The sequence below is a fragment of the Bufo gargarizans genome, chromosome 1 (genome assembly GCF_014858855.1).
Source record: "Bufo gargarizans isolate SCDJY-AF-19 chromosome 1, ASM1485885v1, whole genome shotgun sequence".
Classification (NCBI taxonomy): domain Eukaryota; kingdom Metazoa; phylum Chordata; class Amphibia; order Anura; family Bufonidae; genus Bufo; species Bufo gargarizans.
The window spans coordinates 213,825,025-213,841,898 of record NC_058080.1 but is presented as its reverse complement, the minus strand read 5'-3'; the positions used below and the strand labels follow the sequence as shown (position 1 = coordinate 213,841,898).

General features: G+C 40.0%; 1 protein-coding gene across 1 annotated transcript in view; it reads left to right on the top strand.

The window, feature by feature from the left end:
• LOC122945932 (bifunctional heparan sulfate N-deacetylase/N-sulfotransferase 3-like) overlaps positions 1–16,874 on the top strand; it is a 550,006-nt gene that overhangs the window by 246,509 nt on the left and 286,623 nt on the right. Inside the window, exon 4 of the mRNA XM_044305192.1 lies at positions 4,683–4,868. Within this exon, the coding sequence (XP_044161127.1) occupies positions 4,683–4,868 (186 nt within the window). The remainder of the gene's footprint in view (positions 1–4,682; positions 4,869–16,874) is intronic.

Here is a 16,874-nt window from a genome sequence, read left to right as displayed (position 1 = left end):
TATCTATTTGGTATCACTGTAATCATACTGACCCAGAGATATTATGTTATTTATGTCAAAAAATGAACCCTGCAAAATGTATAACATAAAAACTCAGATGGCAGTTTTTTCCTATCTCCCTCCCAGAAAGAGTTAAAAAAGTTAATAAAAACATGTTATGTATCTGAAAATAGCAGCATTAAAGACTTCAACTTGTCTCTAAAAAAAACACAAGCTACATAGACGAAAAAGTAAAAAAGTTATAGCGCTTTGAAGGCAATAATGAAATAGGAAGAAAAATAGGCTGGTCACTAAGGGGTTAAAAGCCTTTTTCATATTAGAAAAATGGGTCTGCTGAGTTTCTACAAACAGCACCAATCCTGTCCATGTGCTATGATTTATGTTGAAGTTCATCATATTTAAGTGAATGGGACTAAGCCTGTAATACCAGCAAAAGCTGCTGGATAAGAGCTGTTTCTAGGAGGAAAAAACTAGTCCCCATTTTCTATTTCTGCATCATATCCTGAGGGAATGTCTCATAAAACAACCTCCTGTCCATACACCTTATTAAAGCATATGGACATCCAAAAGGAGAGTCCCTCACTCACCATACACTCTATAAGTTGTAATTAAAATCCTCTTTGTGATAAGGAAATTCACTTCCTGTCATTTGACATACATGGCAGAATAGGAGTAGAGCAGGATCAGTAGCTAAGCTGGCTCCATACACAGTGGGGAAGCTTCCCTCGGTTGTCCAATTTGCTTCACTGTGGCAATATTGTGGGGTGCTGATCTGCTATCATGGCATCCTAAGGCCTTGTAAAGGCTCCCAGTCTGTGGCAGGAATTAATAGGAAGATTTAATAATCAACATAAACTGCAATAGTAAGGTATTGCAGTGTATGGTATAAGCAAATGACAACATGTTAAATTCCACTAGGGGGGGGGGGGGCTTAAAAAAAAAGTTAAAAAAAAGTTAACAATGAAAAAAAAAACAACCAATCAGATTCCAGCTTTCATTTTTCAAAACTCCTTTGAAAAATGAAAAGTGAAATCTGATTGATAATATATTCTAGAGAAGCTCCACCAGCAAACTACTGGAACCCAGCCTGTCAGTTACCAGCTGATCAAGGCAAAATAAATCAATAATAAATCAGTCTGGCTCACAGTATTTTTGCATACACAAAATTTATTATCCCAATAAAAATATCATTAAAATGTTAAAATGTTGAAACATAACCTTATTCCATATCAGCATATATACTTATAGATAAATATAATGCGGAGCTCACACATACATCTATATAACTGGAGTACTCCAATAAATGTGACCTCTTTGCTTTCAAATATTATTAATTTTCACCTATCTGCAAAAAAATTGACTACTAAAAATAATCGTATAGCTTTGTGCGATTTTATCAGTAGTTGGAACCTAGATGGTTCGAAGGAATTTCTTTGTTGCGATTTTAAATGGTGTAAATTCGCATTCAAACAGCGCTTCCAGATGGTGGATACCTCGCTTTTGGCCCGTGCTTGTTCACTGCCGCCTCGTCACAGTGATCCCTCGTGTCGATCTACGTGGCGTCCCACATGATTAGCCAGGGAAAGGATTTGCTGATCGAAATAGGAAGACGTAACCGATATAGCAGAATCCGATTGGTTTAATCGATAGAACAGAAGCCAATGAAGCAGAGTTCGATTTTATACCAATCGTTTATACCAATCGAACTTCTGCTTCATCGGCTTCCATTATATCGATTAAACCAATCTGCTTAGTGATGATCAGCATGGGCAATATGAGATTTTTAGCCAAATATTCGCTATACATTTGCAAATTCTAGAATTCATGATCTCCAGTCATTATTTTCTTGATTGCAAAAATCGGCAATGTAATATGGGCGTATTGCACGCTCAATACAGGCGTGGCTCACTTTTGCTACATTTTTCAAGCTGTTATAAGTTTCCTGAGACTGGAGAAAATGCACAGTTATAACCAAATAGACAATAAAGGACAATATTCCTTGTCATGGGTAAACGTCACTATAACATATAGATACAATGGCACAGAATAGTGATAATTTGTTGTATTAAAACATAACCTTTACTAATGTTATTAAAAAATAGGCCATAAATGTGAAAATCATACAAAATGGTAAGATCAAAGAGCGGCGGTAGTGAAAACCAATGTGCACGGCGGCACCCAAACAATTGATTGTAAAGTAAAGGTGCACGGCGGCACCTGGGATTGATAACCGTACTCCAGGGTGCAGTCTGCGTCCTGATGACACCGGAGTTATTGACTCCAATCTGGACAATCGGCTGCTGGAGGCTGCGGGTCAGAACAAACCCTAATATGACCCTGTGGAGTAATCTTGAGCTTGCCCTGATAACTAAATTCAAGTAGCAGCCTCACCGCGGGGCACTCTTCCTTAAAAGGGCGACTCCGTCAGGAACCTCTCTCTGTGAACTGGCCCTGTTTGGCCCTAATCTAGTCCCGCTCCCTACATGCATGTTTCATGTTTCAGAAATCATCAGGGGAAATTTAACTAGGACTTATAAAACAGAGACGATCGGGTGATACCAGTTATAACACACCCTTATGATCGTCTGTAAAATCTATGGACTATGGCCCGCGGCTAGTCAGATGCCCGTACATGTGGTTGAGGAGCTATATCCAGCACTCCTTCTTCCACTAGTCCATAGATTTTACAGACGATCATACGTGTGTTCTAACTGGCATCACCCGATTGTCTCTGTTTTTTAAGTCCTAGTTAAATTTCCCCTGAGGATTTCTGAGACATGAAACGTGCATATAGGGAGTGGGAATAGAGTAGGACCAAACAGGGCCAGTTCACAGGGAGAGGTTCCTGACGGAGTGGCTATTTTAAGGACGAGTGCCCTGTGGTGAGGCTGCTACTTGAATTTAGTTATATGGGCAAGCTCAATATTATACCACAGGGTCATATTAGGGTTTGTTCTGACCCCGTCGCCTCCAGCAGCCGATTGTCCAGATCGGAGAAAATACATAGTACAGTAATTCCTATCACACTACCTAACACCCTGCACCTATCAGCTACACTATATCACTATCTAACCTACACTGACTATCTCCCACTATCTGTATTATAAATATGAGCTAACTATGTAATGTAATTGAATAAGGATCCAGATGACTCAGCAAAGAACACACCACAGCAATGTCACTGCTCTCTCTTGCAGAACTGCAAACAACTGCAGAAAATGGCTGCTGGGGAGTTTTCTATATAGTAAGGGGTTGGCAAATTTCCTAGTGGTTGCTAGGGATGTTGCTAAGCTCAGACAAACATATTGCAGCCTTCTCATTGGCCCACAAGCAAGAAGCAGGAAGGGTTCTGATGAAAAAAATCTTGAATATTTGCAATTACGAAGATATAGCACTATATTTTAGATATTTGCGATAAAAATTTGCTATTAGAATATTCGCGATCAACACTAGTTCTGCTGAGAAACCTTGGATCTTGGCATTCAAATGTTACTTTTGTTGCCTATCAAATACACCTCTTCTTGACAGTAGTATTCCTTCCCTAATGGCAGTGGCCTCTTTCTGCAGGAAAATGTGCCCATTAGTGTTCCACACTGCAAAGTTGTTCAATGTGTTAACTTGTGTGTATTGTTGAAAAAAAGGAAGGTAAAGGGCTAAAATCATATTGATGTTGAAATTATAAATTGCTAAAAGCCCAGAGAAACCCTTGATTTGAATACTTGGCATGTTTTAAGCAAAAAATGCATAAAAAATATGACTTTGGCTGCGACATTGTATCACTTTGCAAATTCACTGAATATTTTATATATCAATTTTTCTTAAAACACTGATAGCTCTCTGCTTGGTAAAATGCAAAGTCTGCAAATAATACCTTGATAGCTTTTGCAAATCCATATACAATTAAGGTCATTTCAATACTTACCAAAGTGCAAAGGAGCCGAAGACTTGAACAAACAACTTACACGCCTCTAATCAGTTCTGCTGTATTGTATGCGTATGCTGAACATTGGCAGGGAAACACTTGCAACGTATACCACCAACATAGGCACCCATTGACAATTGCCTTATTTTACCTGCCGGACAGGATATGGATGTTTATTATAAAAGATATAGCATATATCAAGAGATAGCTGTCTGCATATAACATAATGAAAAAAGACAATGCCAGTCATTATTTTTCCTTGTAGGCCTCATTCACACGTTTGTGTTCATGATGGCATCCATGAAAAGATGGTCAGTGGTTCATCCATGAAGCTGTGTGTGAAGAATCCATGTTTTGCCCATGTGTCTATTTTTTTACCCTCCATGTATCCGTATTTCATGGACACTGCTAAACTGAAAATTAATTTTAAGACCATTTCATAACAATAGTCCTTGAAAACAACGGACCAAACACAGATTGCATCTGTGTTCTGTCCATTGTTCAGATGGACACAAACTATACTTGTGTGTGAGGGTTCTGTAATAACTGACCCACTTTCTGTGGAAAACCACTGATGTGTGAATACACACATTAAAGCCAAGAGGTACTGTATGTGTGCTGTTCGTGATTCACTAATGTGTGAAAGAAGCCTGAAAAAAAAATGTTTTATGTGGTTTTCTGCACTACATCTACAAATCAGAAAAAGACAGTTTTTGCTTTGTTACTCAGTGACAACCTCTCATGCCAAAATCTATTACAGGAGCATGGTATTCCAACAGACATGGGTTATGCAGTGGCTCCCCATCATTCGGGTGTCTATCCAGTACACATACAGCTTTATGATGCTTGGAAAAAAAATTGGAACATTAAAGTCACAAGTACAGAAGAATATCCACATTTGAAACCAGCGCGTTACAGACAGGGATTTGTTCACAAAAATATTATGGTAAGTTATGCATGCCTTAAAATGAGAAGATATTCATGGTATGTCAAACCATTGGAGGTGAATAGATAGATAGTTAGTTAGATAATCAATGAATGATAAAATGCATATGACTTTGTTTATACAATTTAAAGTTGCAAAGAACATTTACTATGTTGGCAATTTTTGCTAATTCCACTCTCTATGCCAAAGCAGGTAGTTTTGACACAAGTAATTCAAGTGGTTATCCCATAAACAGCTTATATCACCTCTCCACATGGTTCAGATCTTCAGCTTAGCTGCCATTTAAAAACTGATTGCTTCTAGGATAAGCTTCATGTATGACGAGGTTAAGAGCATAGATTGGTTGCCCCTCTATTGACTCAAATGAAAAGAAGAAGCCCTTAAACCCAAATCCTATTGTAGGTTATGATGTGTAGACTTTTATTAAAAGTTGCACCGGCTAAACATGACTGATGGTATGGGATCTCGAGTTGCAAATTTAACAGCGAGAGCGAGTGATGAGAGATTGTGTTCCTTATCACAAATAACAGAGTTGAGAGACTCATAGAGACTAACCAAGAGTAAAGAGACTTTGTCCATTTCTTCACTCCAGGGGGACTAACTATTTGTGGAGGTTTCTTTCTTCTCTTGCAGTGGATTAGAATTTTTTAACTCTCCTGATACCATGGTTCTTAGAGTCCAAACACTATAATAGGGAATACTTAAAACACCTTCTGTGTTGGCATACAGCGAAAGTGGTTTTGATCTCCAACCCCAAATCTATGCCAGTATAACTAAAATGTCTTGTCCTTTCCAAGGGAGTGGAGCATTGTGAGATAATAGCATGACCCTAAGTGTGACAGGAGTGAAAGGTTTTATTGTAAATGCCAAGAGGCAAATCTTTTTTAGCTTTAGTAATAAGGCAGGGAGGATGATGGTGAGATAAGTAAAGTCTTCTTTCCTATTGTCCCATGTGCTGAAGATTTTGGATACCCAGGGAAAGGTACATTCTTTACCCATGAAGATCCCGTAAGTCTTTCATGAGTTTTATAAATGATTAGAACAATAATCAACGCCTGACCAAGGATCCTCTGTTTATCCTATGAACAAATATCAAATGCCCAAATCACCACAGAAGATGTTATTAAAGCATAAACCTGTCACCATTAAAATGCAGACCAATCTGCAGTCATAGTGGTATAGAGCAGGAGGAGCTGAGCAGATTACTATACAGATTGTGGGAAAATATTATGTAAAACTTGTATTTTATTTATCTAAATCTCTGCTCATTTTCAGCTAAAGAGTCAATGTAACAGTGACTGACCCATGTGTGTGCATACATGTATAGCTTTCTGTCACTGATTAGGCGGGCAGCATAACTTCTTAGCTCACAATGAGAAGAGATTTAGATGAAAAAGAATTAACAGAATCTATTCCCATAAAACTGCAGTATATATAAATCTGCTCAACTCTTCCTCTTTGTAACTTGCTGCCTGCAGATTTTCCTGCATTTTCATGGTGCAAGTCTGCTTTAAATTGTGCCACGTAAACTTATGTTGCCAAAAAAAAATGGTTGGGGGCATAAATCTATCAAATATCAAAGGATACACGCTAGGTAGTATCCTCAGACATCGCTTGACTGGATTCACAAATTCAGCCATTACTTTAATCACAACTGGCAAACCGCTGGCCACTTAACTCGATAATTCAAATCCGATACTCTATGTTACCATGTCATTTTAAACATTTACTATTCCTAGAAGGCTTCTGGCTTGTCCTTTCACCTATCCAAATATATGAATTTTTGGTGGAATTCCCATGTTCTTGCAAAGGAGGTCAAATTGTCTTTTTGCTGAGTGGGCTGGGGACTTTTAAAGATGTCCTCGGTGATACAGAGTATCAATTACTTTTCAAGAATTGAGTGGTAAGCTTAACCTTCCATTGTCTCAGTATCTCCAATATTGCCAGCTAATCACTTTTGTAAACAAAAGCTTAAAAAGTTTTTTTTCTGGAAATCTTCACTATTTAGTTACATTTTTGGAACAGATTTGTATTTTTGTAATGGGTAATATATAGAGATGAGCGAATTTCTAAAAAAATTAGATTCCGTCTGTTTGCCGAATTTTTCCAAAACATTTGATTCAATCCAAATTTACTTGTGGCAATTCTTGTTAAAAAACTGCTATGTTCTGGCTGCAGAGAGCCTGAATAGTGGTGTAAAACACTGTGCCTCACAGAAACACGCATAGGGAGTGAAACAATACTTTGAGTCAGTATGACACGCAGATGACAGGTGTCGCTCTTAGAATCACTGCACAATTCACTTATAAAACACAAATAACTGAAGTGTGAACTCAGCCTTACAGGTCAATGTTAGCGCCAGGTATAAAGAACTGTGCAGAGGCCCAAGATCCTACTATAGCATGAAGAAGCACACTCCTTTTACATAGTTGTCAGCTGATTCCACATAGATTTCTACAGAAGCTGTTCTATTAAATGCTGATACAAGTAGAGCTCCCCTGACAGAGTGGAGAGGGTGCTAGCAGTAAGTTTGTGTTGACGTCAATGATTATTCCTCTTCCTCTGATCCGTCAGAATAATAACTCCCAAAAATTGGATCCTGTCTGCTGAGCATCCGCCTTCACTCGGTCAGAATTTGGTCAGTAATCCATCAGTATTGCAAAAGCCAAAAAACAAAACAGGAGTGGATCCAAAACAGAGATGACATGTGAACTGAATATTTTATATGGTCTTCTGTGTTTTGCACCCACTCCTGTTTTTGGCTACCAAATCATAAGCCAATTCTGATGCAAAATAGAGACCATGTCATATAGGCCTTACAGCTGCTACATAGACAGGATCCATTGTGTGTCTCATTTTTCCTTCCTTCTGACAGATCAGAGGAAGGGTCAAATAAATTATTATGTCAACCAGGCCAAAAAGGCAAAATACTGGCCTAGTCATGGAGTGGTGAGGTAGCAGCATGAAGAGACTACAGAGTGTTGAGATGGCAGCAATATGAAGAGACCACAGATTGGTGAGGTGGCAGCAGCATGAGGAGACCACAGAGAGGTCAAGTGACAAAGTGGCGAGGTGGCTGCAGCATGAGGAGAGCACAGAGTGGCCTAGTGAAAAAGTGGTGAGCTGGCAGCAGCATGAAGAGATCACAGAGTGGCCCAGTGACAAAGTGGTGAACTGGCAGCAGCACGAAGAGATCACAGAGTGGCCCAGTGACAGAGTGGTGAGCTGGCAGCAGCATGAGGAGACCACAGAGTGACCAAGTGACAAAGTGGTGAGGTGGAAGCAGCATGAGGAGATCACAGAGTGGCCCAGTGACAGTGTGGTGAGCTGTCAGCAGCATGAGAAGACCACAGAGTGGCCAAGTGACAAAGTGGTGAGGTGGCAGCAGCATGAGGAGACCACAGAGTGGCCAAGTGACAAAGTGGTGAGGTGTCAGCAGCATGAGGAGATCACAGAGTGGCCCAGTGACAAAGTGGTAAGGTGGCAGCAGCATGAGGAGAGCACAGAGTGGCCCAGTGACATAGTGTTGAGTTGGCAGGAGCATGAGGAGACCACAGAGTGATGAGGTGACAGCAGCATTAGGAGACCACAGAGTGGCCAATTGATAAAGTGGTGAGGTGGCAGCAGCATGAGGAGATCACAGAGTGGCCCAGTGACAGAGTGGTAAGGTGACAGCAGCATGAGGAGAGCACAGAGTGGCCCATTGACATAGTGTTGAGTTGGGAGCAGCATGAGGAGACCACAGAGTGGTGAGTTGGCAGCAGCATGAGGAGACCACTGAGTGGTGAGGTGGCAGCGGCATTAGGAGACCACAGAGGGGCCCAGTGACATAGTGTTGAGTTGGAAGCAGCATAAGGAGACCACAGAGTGGTGAGGTGGCAGCAGCATGAGGAGACCACAGAGTGGCCCTGTAACAGAGTGTTGAGTTGGCAGCAGCATGAGTAGACCACAGAGTGGCCCAGTGACATAGTGGTGAGGTGGGGGGCAATACCAGTACCAGCTGAAGATGGTGGGTGGCAGTAAGAGCACCTGGCAGCAGGTTTCTGGCATCAGGCGGGTGGCAGCATCAGAAAAGTAGCTGAAGCAGGTAGCCAGTAGAAACAAGACTCTTCTGACAAAGTTTAGGTGTGGCGCCATGGATGATCTAATCTGATGCATCAGGCACTGGTGTGTGGAAATCCTGGCTGATCCACGCCTGATTAATCTTCACAAAGGTCAGTTTCTACACATTTCTGGGTTGACAAATGACTTCTCCTTGGGGTAACTATGACCCCCGCCGCACTAAACGGCCGCTCTGATGCCACACTGCTGGCAGGAAATCTTGTCCAGGGCAATCTCGGCCAGTTGCGGCCACAAATCGAGTTTGGCTGCCCCAGTAATCCAGGGGATCTTTGATGTGGAGTGGCAGGGTGCACTCCAAGTATGCCACAACCTGCTGGTTTAGGTTCTGCTCTCTGTCTAGCTGCTGCTGATGAGTAGTTTATTCAGTAGCCGCGTGAAGAAAACTGCTCATCAGTGACTCTAAACTTAAGTTGCTGCTGATGGAGCTGGTACTTCTCCTGCCCACCCCCAGTGTGGAACGTGAGCACAGAGGTCCCCCCCCCCCCCCCCCCCGGTCAGACCTGCGTGAGGATCTTTGATGGCGCACATAGGCTCCGGCCAACTGACTACATAGGATGTCTTCATAGTGATTCAGTTTGTCCTGCCACTCAGTGGGTGGAGAAAAGGCCCCCATTTTGGACTGGTAGTGAGGCTTGTAGTCATTTTTGACACTAAACTGTGTAAAGTAATTGACATGGAAGAGGACAGTATACTGCTACAGATGATTCTGGATAAATTGGAGGCTTAGGCAGAGAAGTGGCAGATGAGGTTTAACACTGACAAATGTAAGGTTATGCATATAGGAAGGAATAATGCAAGTCACCAATACATACTAAATAGTAAAACACTGGGTAACATGGACAAAGGACCTAGGAATTTAAGTGAACAGTAAACTAAGCTGTAGGAACCAGTGTGAGGCTACTGCTGCCAAGGCCAATAAAATAATATGTTGCATTAAAAGGGGTATAGATGCCCTTGATGAGAACATAGTCTTGCCACTTTATAAATACCTAGTTAGACCACACATGGAGTACTGTGTACAGTTCTTGGCTCCTGTGAATATGGCAGACATAGCAGAGCTGGAGAGGGTTTAGAGGAGGGCAACTTTTCAGGATGTTTTGCAGATGGGGTGTAGACTTCAGGAATCAGTTTACAACCAGATTGAACACATGCGCCATGCAGGGCGCATGGCTCAGCCCTTCTTGACGCAGCGCCGACACCATGTTCTTCCCGTTGTGGTTCCGATTTTGAGTTGTCAAGGAGAAAGCCAGGATTCAATTTCTTAATTTCTTATACACCCCAATAAAATGTATAACAATGTAACTTCACAGCAGAATGGCTAATAGGATGTACGTATATTTCGTAATAATACACCCTGTAATTGGCTGTAGTACCATGTAAATTCACAGCAGAACGGCAATTAAGACATTTTGTTTCCTATTAATACACCCCCCAAAAATGTATAACAATGTAAATTTTTTGCAGAATGGCTATTAGGGCAGACAAATATTTCCTATTAATACACCCCGTAAATGGCTGTAGTACAATTTAATTTCACTGCAGAATGGCAAATAAGACATATTCTTTTTTTCCTATTAACACACCCCCCAAAAAAAGGTATAACAATGCAAAATCACTGCAGAACGGCTAATAGGACGTACATATATTTCCTATTAATACATCCCGTAAATGACTGTATCACATAGCACTTGCAAGGTTTGCTGGAATTGCTGAGCTATCATATAGTGAAACCTAAAAGCAGCAGTATAACAGCAATTTGGATCCCCAGTTAGTGCAGCAAGGTGCAAAAGAATCGCTCCTATTGCCCAGACTGTACACTCCCCTATTAGACCCTGTTCTCCTTTTATAATGTGGATAATGCCTCCCTATCCTTTCCCTACACTACGAATAATCTTTCCCTGAACTTCTAAATTGTTTCTTCAGCACAATAAAGTCTTTCCTAGCACTGTCCCTAGCACCTGCTTACATTTCCCCCTGCATGAAGTACACTGGAAAATGTCTGAATCCAAGGGGCTGGCTGCTGATTGTCTGCATGCATGGCATCGTGGGTGATCCCTCGTTCTCAGAGTTCTTTGCTCCATGTCCTAACATGTTCATCAGCCATTTTAAAAATGTGATTAGTTACCATGAAGCTTGAGGAAATTCGACTTCGGTGCGAATCAAATTTTTCCTGAAATTCTGATCGAATTCCACTTCGTCAACTTCGATTCGCTCATCTCTAGATATAGTTTAAATGTTCCAAGATATGGATTTTAAGCTGCTTAGAGGTGCATCTAATGCAGACAGAATTATCAGTATTTTCGAGGGTGGCTTGACTTTTGCATGATTCTTTCTATGAGCCAGCAATCCAGGGTACAAGAACCATCAACTTCTTCCAGAGTGCCGACTAATGATTTCTACTACTGATTCTTTCTATGAAGCAATTATCAGTCATATCTCTGTCACATTTGATGTTTTTAATAGTATGTCTTACTGTGTATTCACCCTTGTCACTAAAGATGAGTGTTAATCCATGGGCCCATTAATAGGTGCTAATGATTACACTTTTATCATTGGACGGGTACTATACTACTTAAGGAAAGGTTACACCATTGCATTCATGTAATGATTAAGGTCACTTGATGATTAGTGTTGAGCGCGAATATTCGAATTGTGAATTTTTTTCTCGAATATTGCAATTTCGAGATTTCGCGAATATTTAGAATATTGTTCTATATATTCGCGAAATCGAATATTCGTTTTTTTTTAGTTTTTTTTTATTGTTATATTTTTTTCTTTCCCACTTCCCTAAAGTTGTTCTTACCTGTCCTTTGGATTCCTGGCTTCCTGGCTGCTCCAGTCAGTGCCCGTTGCCGCTTCTGTCGACTTCCGTGCTCATGGAGTGTCCCCATCACCATAGAAACGTCTCCATATACTAGAATGTACTGTCGGATTTGAGAATTTCATTGAAATCGCAATTCGATTAATTCAAGTTATAATAATCGAATTGCGATTTCAACTTAACACTGCTATATTCCATATTAGCTAAATTACAATCTATATGGGTATTTTACGAAATTTCGTAATATTGCTCTAACTTCGTCTTTTAGAATATTCGTAATATTGCTCTAACTTCTTCTTTTAGAATATTCGTAATATTCTAAAAGACGAAGTTACAGCAATCTTAAGAATATACGTAAAAAGTAGAAATCGCGATGCGATTACTTCGAGTTATTACGTATATTCGTAATATTGCTCTAACTTCGTCTTTTAGAATATTACAAATATTCGCGATTTCAACTTTTAACGTATATTCTTAATATTGCTCTAACTTCGTCTTTTTGAATATTACGAATATTCTAAAAGACGAAGTTAGCGCAATATTACGAATATTCTAAAAGACGAAGTTAGAGCAATATTACGAATATTCTAAAAGACGAAGTTGGAGCAATATTACGAAATTTCGTAAAATACCCATATAGATTGTAATTTAGCTAATGTACTGCTATAGTAATTTTTTTTAAAGTGTACATATTTTACAAAATATAAGTTCAGAAGAGGCAAAAAAAATTGAGAAAAAAAAAAGGATTATAGCACTATATTAGCTAAATTACAATCTATATGTGTATTTTACGAATATTTGTAATATTCTAAAAGACGAAGTTAGAGCAATATTAAGAAATTTCACAAAATACACATATTAGCCTAGCCATAGTCAATTAGTCATAGGAACGTTGCCTTATACTATCAAAGGAAAAATCGCAATACGCGATTAATTAAATCGCATATTATTCGCGATCATTGGAATAATTACGAATATTCGATTTCGACGAATATAACACGAATATTCAATTGAATATTCGCGAAATATTGCGAAATCGAATATGGCACCTCCCACTCATCACTATTGATGATCGAAACATGTTAAGTGTCTTGTAATACACAACTGTCTGTGAGGTTCCAAGGTTCCACATCCAGACTGTGCTGCTGCTCCAAAAAAAGGAATAATTTTTTGGGCCTTGTTCAGAGCAAGTCACTGTTTCTTCCAGTACTAGCATGTGTGTGTATAAACATGGGCAGGCATTGCTGCCATTCATTTTTTGATGCTTACCTACAGCTAGAGATGTCACTCTGACATTAATTTCTATATCTGTATTTGTGTTAAAGTGTCTGGAAGGGGGAAAAGAGAGAGAGAGAAACAATTAAATGACAAGAGAGAAAAAATAGGTCCTAGGAGACCTCAGAGTGTCACACAATTTTTCAGACCAATTGGAGCAGTTTTGACTTGAGTAGAATCAATTTTTTTTTACTGATTCGTTGGGACTGAATTTTGCTTATCTCTAGTGGACCGACAGGCATCCTACCATTTCATTAAAAGGGAATTTGGGAATCCCCACTGTCAGAATCATTGGGGTTCCAGCAATCGTGTATTTATCACTTATACTATAGATGCTATTTGAGAGATTGCAATAAGGCATTGACCTTATATAGGGCAACTTTTAACCCCTTAATGACCAGGCACATTTTTGTTTTTGCTTTTTTTATGTTTCCTCCCTACACTCCAAGAGTCATTAAAATTTTCCATGCTCATAACCATATGAGTGCTTGTTTTTTGCAGGACAGGATGTATTTTGCAATGGTAACATTTAATTTATCTTGTCTTGTCTTGTATTGGAAAATGGGGGGGGGGGGGGAATTGTGGTGTAAAATTGAAACAAAAAACATAATTCTACCAAGGTTTCTTTGGTTTTGATATTACAACGATCACTATGCTCTAAAAATGACACGAAATCCTTATGCTGCAAGTCAATATGATTGCAGCGATACAAATTTTTTTTTTGCATCACCAATTTCTGTAAACCCTAACTTTTTGACATTTCTGTCTACAGAGTTGTATGAGGGTTAGTTTTTTGCGGGATGAACTTTAGTTTTTATGCGTACCATTTTTGGGGTACGTATGACTTTTTGATCACTATTATTCAATTTTTGTGGGTGACAAGGTCAGTGAAAAATGGCAAAATGGCAAATTGTGCAAATTATGTTTTTTTTTATTGCTTATCTATTATTTTATGTAAAATTGGGAATGCGGATGATTTGAATTTAAATATTTTTTTTTCATTTTTTTAAATGTTTTTTATTACTTTTTACTTAATAACCTTAAGCTTTCTGATAGGGGTTTAACCTGTGATCTTCTGATGACTTGTTCTATAGACCATAATAAAAATTAGTACACCAAAACCTGAAGCAGGAAATAAGAGACATTAAAATAATTTCTAAATTACTGTATAAAATAGGTATTTGTTGCATCAAACTCACTATAATACATTGAGCCATGCCTCTACTTTTTGTCTCTGGATTTTCTTGAGGCCCATTGTAGTACCATGTAAAATATTTTTTAGCCAAATCTATTGAGGGGGAAAAAAAAAGTTTTTTCAAATACTGTATTTAGTGACAAAAGGAAAAAAAATGTTGAATTTCAAACAATAGAGATGAGGATAATAATGATATTATTGATGAGCATAAGGCTGTCACTGACCATTTTAATATCTACTTTTGCTCAGTTTTTTCAGAAGGTAGCATTGATAATCATGTGCTTAGGCAGAGCAGTCCCTCCAGTTGTAAGGGTTCTGCGCTTGTGTTTTTGGAGGCAGATATTTTTGATAATCTAGCACAATTCATGTTAATTAAGGCAATGAATCTAAATAACATCCACCCTAGAGTTCTTTAAGAACTTCAATCTGTGATTGCTGCACCTCTCTTTGGTCTGTTTAACCAATCACTTCTAGCAGGTGATGTAACTAGATTCCCTGGATAGTTCAGTGGATTTGAAGTTGGCTGAAGGATAGATATCATAGTGTGAAAGTTACTAGTGTGCTTTCTGAAGAGAGACTGGTGACTGGTGGTGACTACAAGGGTTTTATCTAGGCCCTATTCAGGACTGGAGAGGGACTGAAATTCAGGCCAACTTGTTGAGTAGTGAATGTGAAATACTTTTGCGCAACTCCCACCCAACCCAGCACTAATGTTATATTTGGCTGGACATTACATTCGCCACTGCTAAACTTCTGGAAGAATACAGAACCACAAACCTATTACTTCAAGTGACGTCTCTGTTAATGTAAATGTTCTCCTTCATTATCTTCTTAATTGGGAGCAGAGCATAATGACATCTTTAAGCCATGTCTAGCTTCTGCAGAGTTTATAACACAGACATCTTAATTATATCATTCTTTTCAACATCCTTCCTCTCCTGGTGCCCCAACAGTGCTATCCTGCTCAACCTCCAATGCTGCAATGCTGTGCTCTCCATTGCCTTCAAATACTATGTATAGAACCCTTTACAGCGCCCCCAGTAGTTCATATTGGCCCATTTTACATTGCCCCTAGTAGTTTTAGTGTCCCCAGAATTGACAGAAAACAAAATAAAAAAAAATACCAGCCCGAGTCTTATTCCTTGCATCAATCTGTGAAGCAGGCTACAGGCCTCTTTCAGTCTGCAGCCTGTATTTCAGATTCCCGCTGCAGGCGGATGCAATGATGTCATCACTTTGCGACCACCTGCTCTTCCTTATAGGTTTCAGGTGCCCCTTAAAGCATAAATGACAGGAAGTTGCAGGCCCACACCCCTATGGGACACCAGCATGGGATGGAGCATGGAGACAGTGTCACCAGAGGACGTGTCTGGCAGGCACGTTTCTGCCACATCTGGTGGAGACAGAAGCAGTCAGCGGGGCAGAAGATGCTGGGGATATGATGAGACAGTGGGAGGTATGGCAGAAGGCCCAGGCCTAATAGCCAGATAGCAAGTCATCGATGATGAATATTCATGTTTGCTACCTAAATACCCAATACTGCCATTTTTTTGCAGTCTACCGAAAATACACAAGGGGGGTCTCCCCTTAGAAAGGGAGTACCAATCGTATCTGTTATCGGTAGCCTGACAGAAAAGATTAGCCTGTATGTGGACAGAATTTTGAGATCGTTTGTAGTCAGAATTTCGTCTTATGTACGAGAGACTATGGATGTGCTAAGGCGCCTCAATGATATACACCTTGATGAAGGCATATTACTAACCAGTTTAGATGTTGAGGCTCTTTATAGCTCAATCCCTCATGATAAGGGATGTGAGGCAATTAGAGCATTCCTGGTGGAAAGAGGTGCACATTTAACGATGCACAATGAGTTTGTGACGGAACTGCTACAATTTCTCCTGAGGCATCTTCTCCTTTGATCAGGATATCTACCACCAGCTCACGGGCGTGGCAATGGGGAGCCTATGTGCCCCGACTTATGCCAACTTATTCCTAGGCTGGTGGGAGAAGGAGATCATCTTTGGTGACATGATGGATCGATGGCCCTAGTCCATTGAATTATGGATGAGGTTCATTGACGATGTATTCATTTTGTGGAGGGGCACCGTGACTGAATTTGAAGGATTTGTCTCCTCGCTCAATGTGAATGAGCTGGGGTTGTATTTTACTTATGAAATCAGTGATACCCACCTCACATTCCTGGACCTCTCCATTAGTATCAGTCAATCCAGAAAAATAGTCACCAAGATGTTTCGGAAATTCACAGCTACTAACTCCCTCTTGCAATGAGATAGTGGACATCCGATCCCACTCAAACGTGGCATTCCTAAAGGCCAATATTTAGGGGCCCAATAAATTGCTCCGAGTGGGCAGACTTTAAGATAGCAGCGAGCGATCTCCAAAGAAGGTTCACACAAAGGGGTTACCCTCTTTCCTCCCTAAAGACGGCCTATCAGCATGCTGTCAGCTGTAACAGGGAGAGTTTACTGTACCCTAAAAAAAGAGACACGGATGATGATCAATTGAGGATTATTGGCACATTCGATCTAGTGCACAAAGAAGTACGGGTGATTCTCCAGGAATCCTGGGGTAT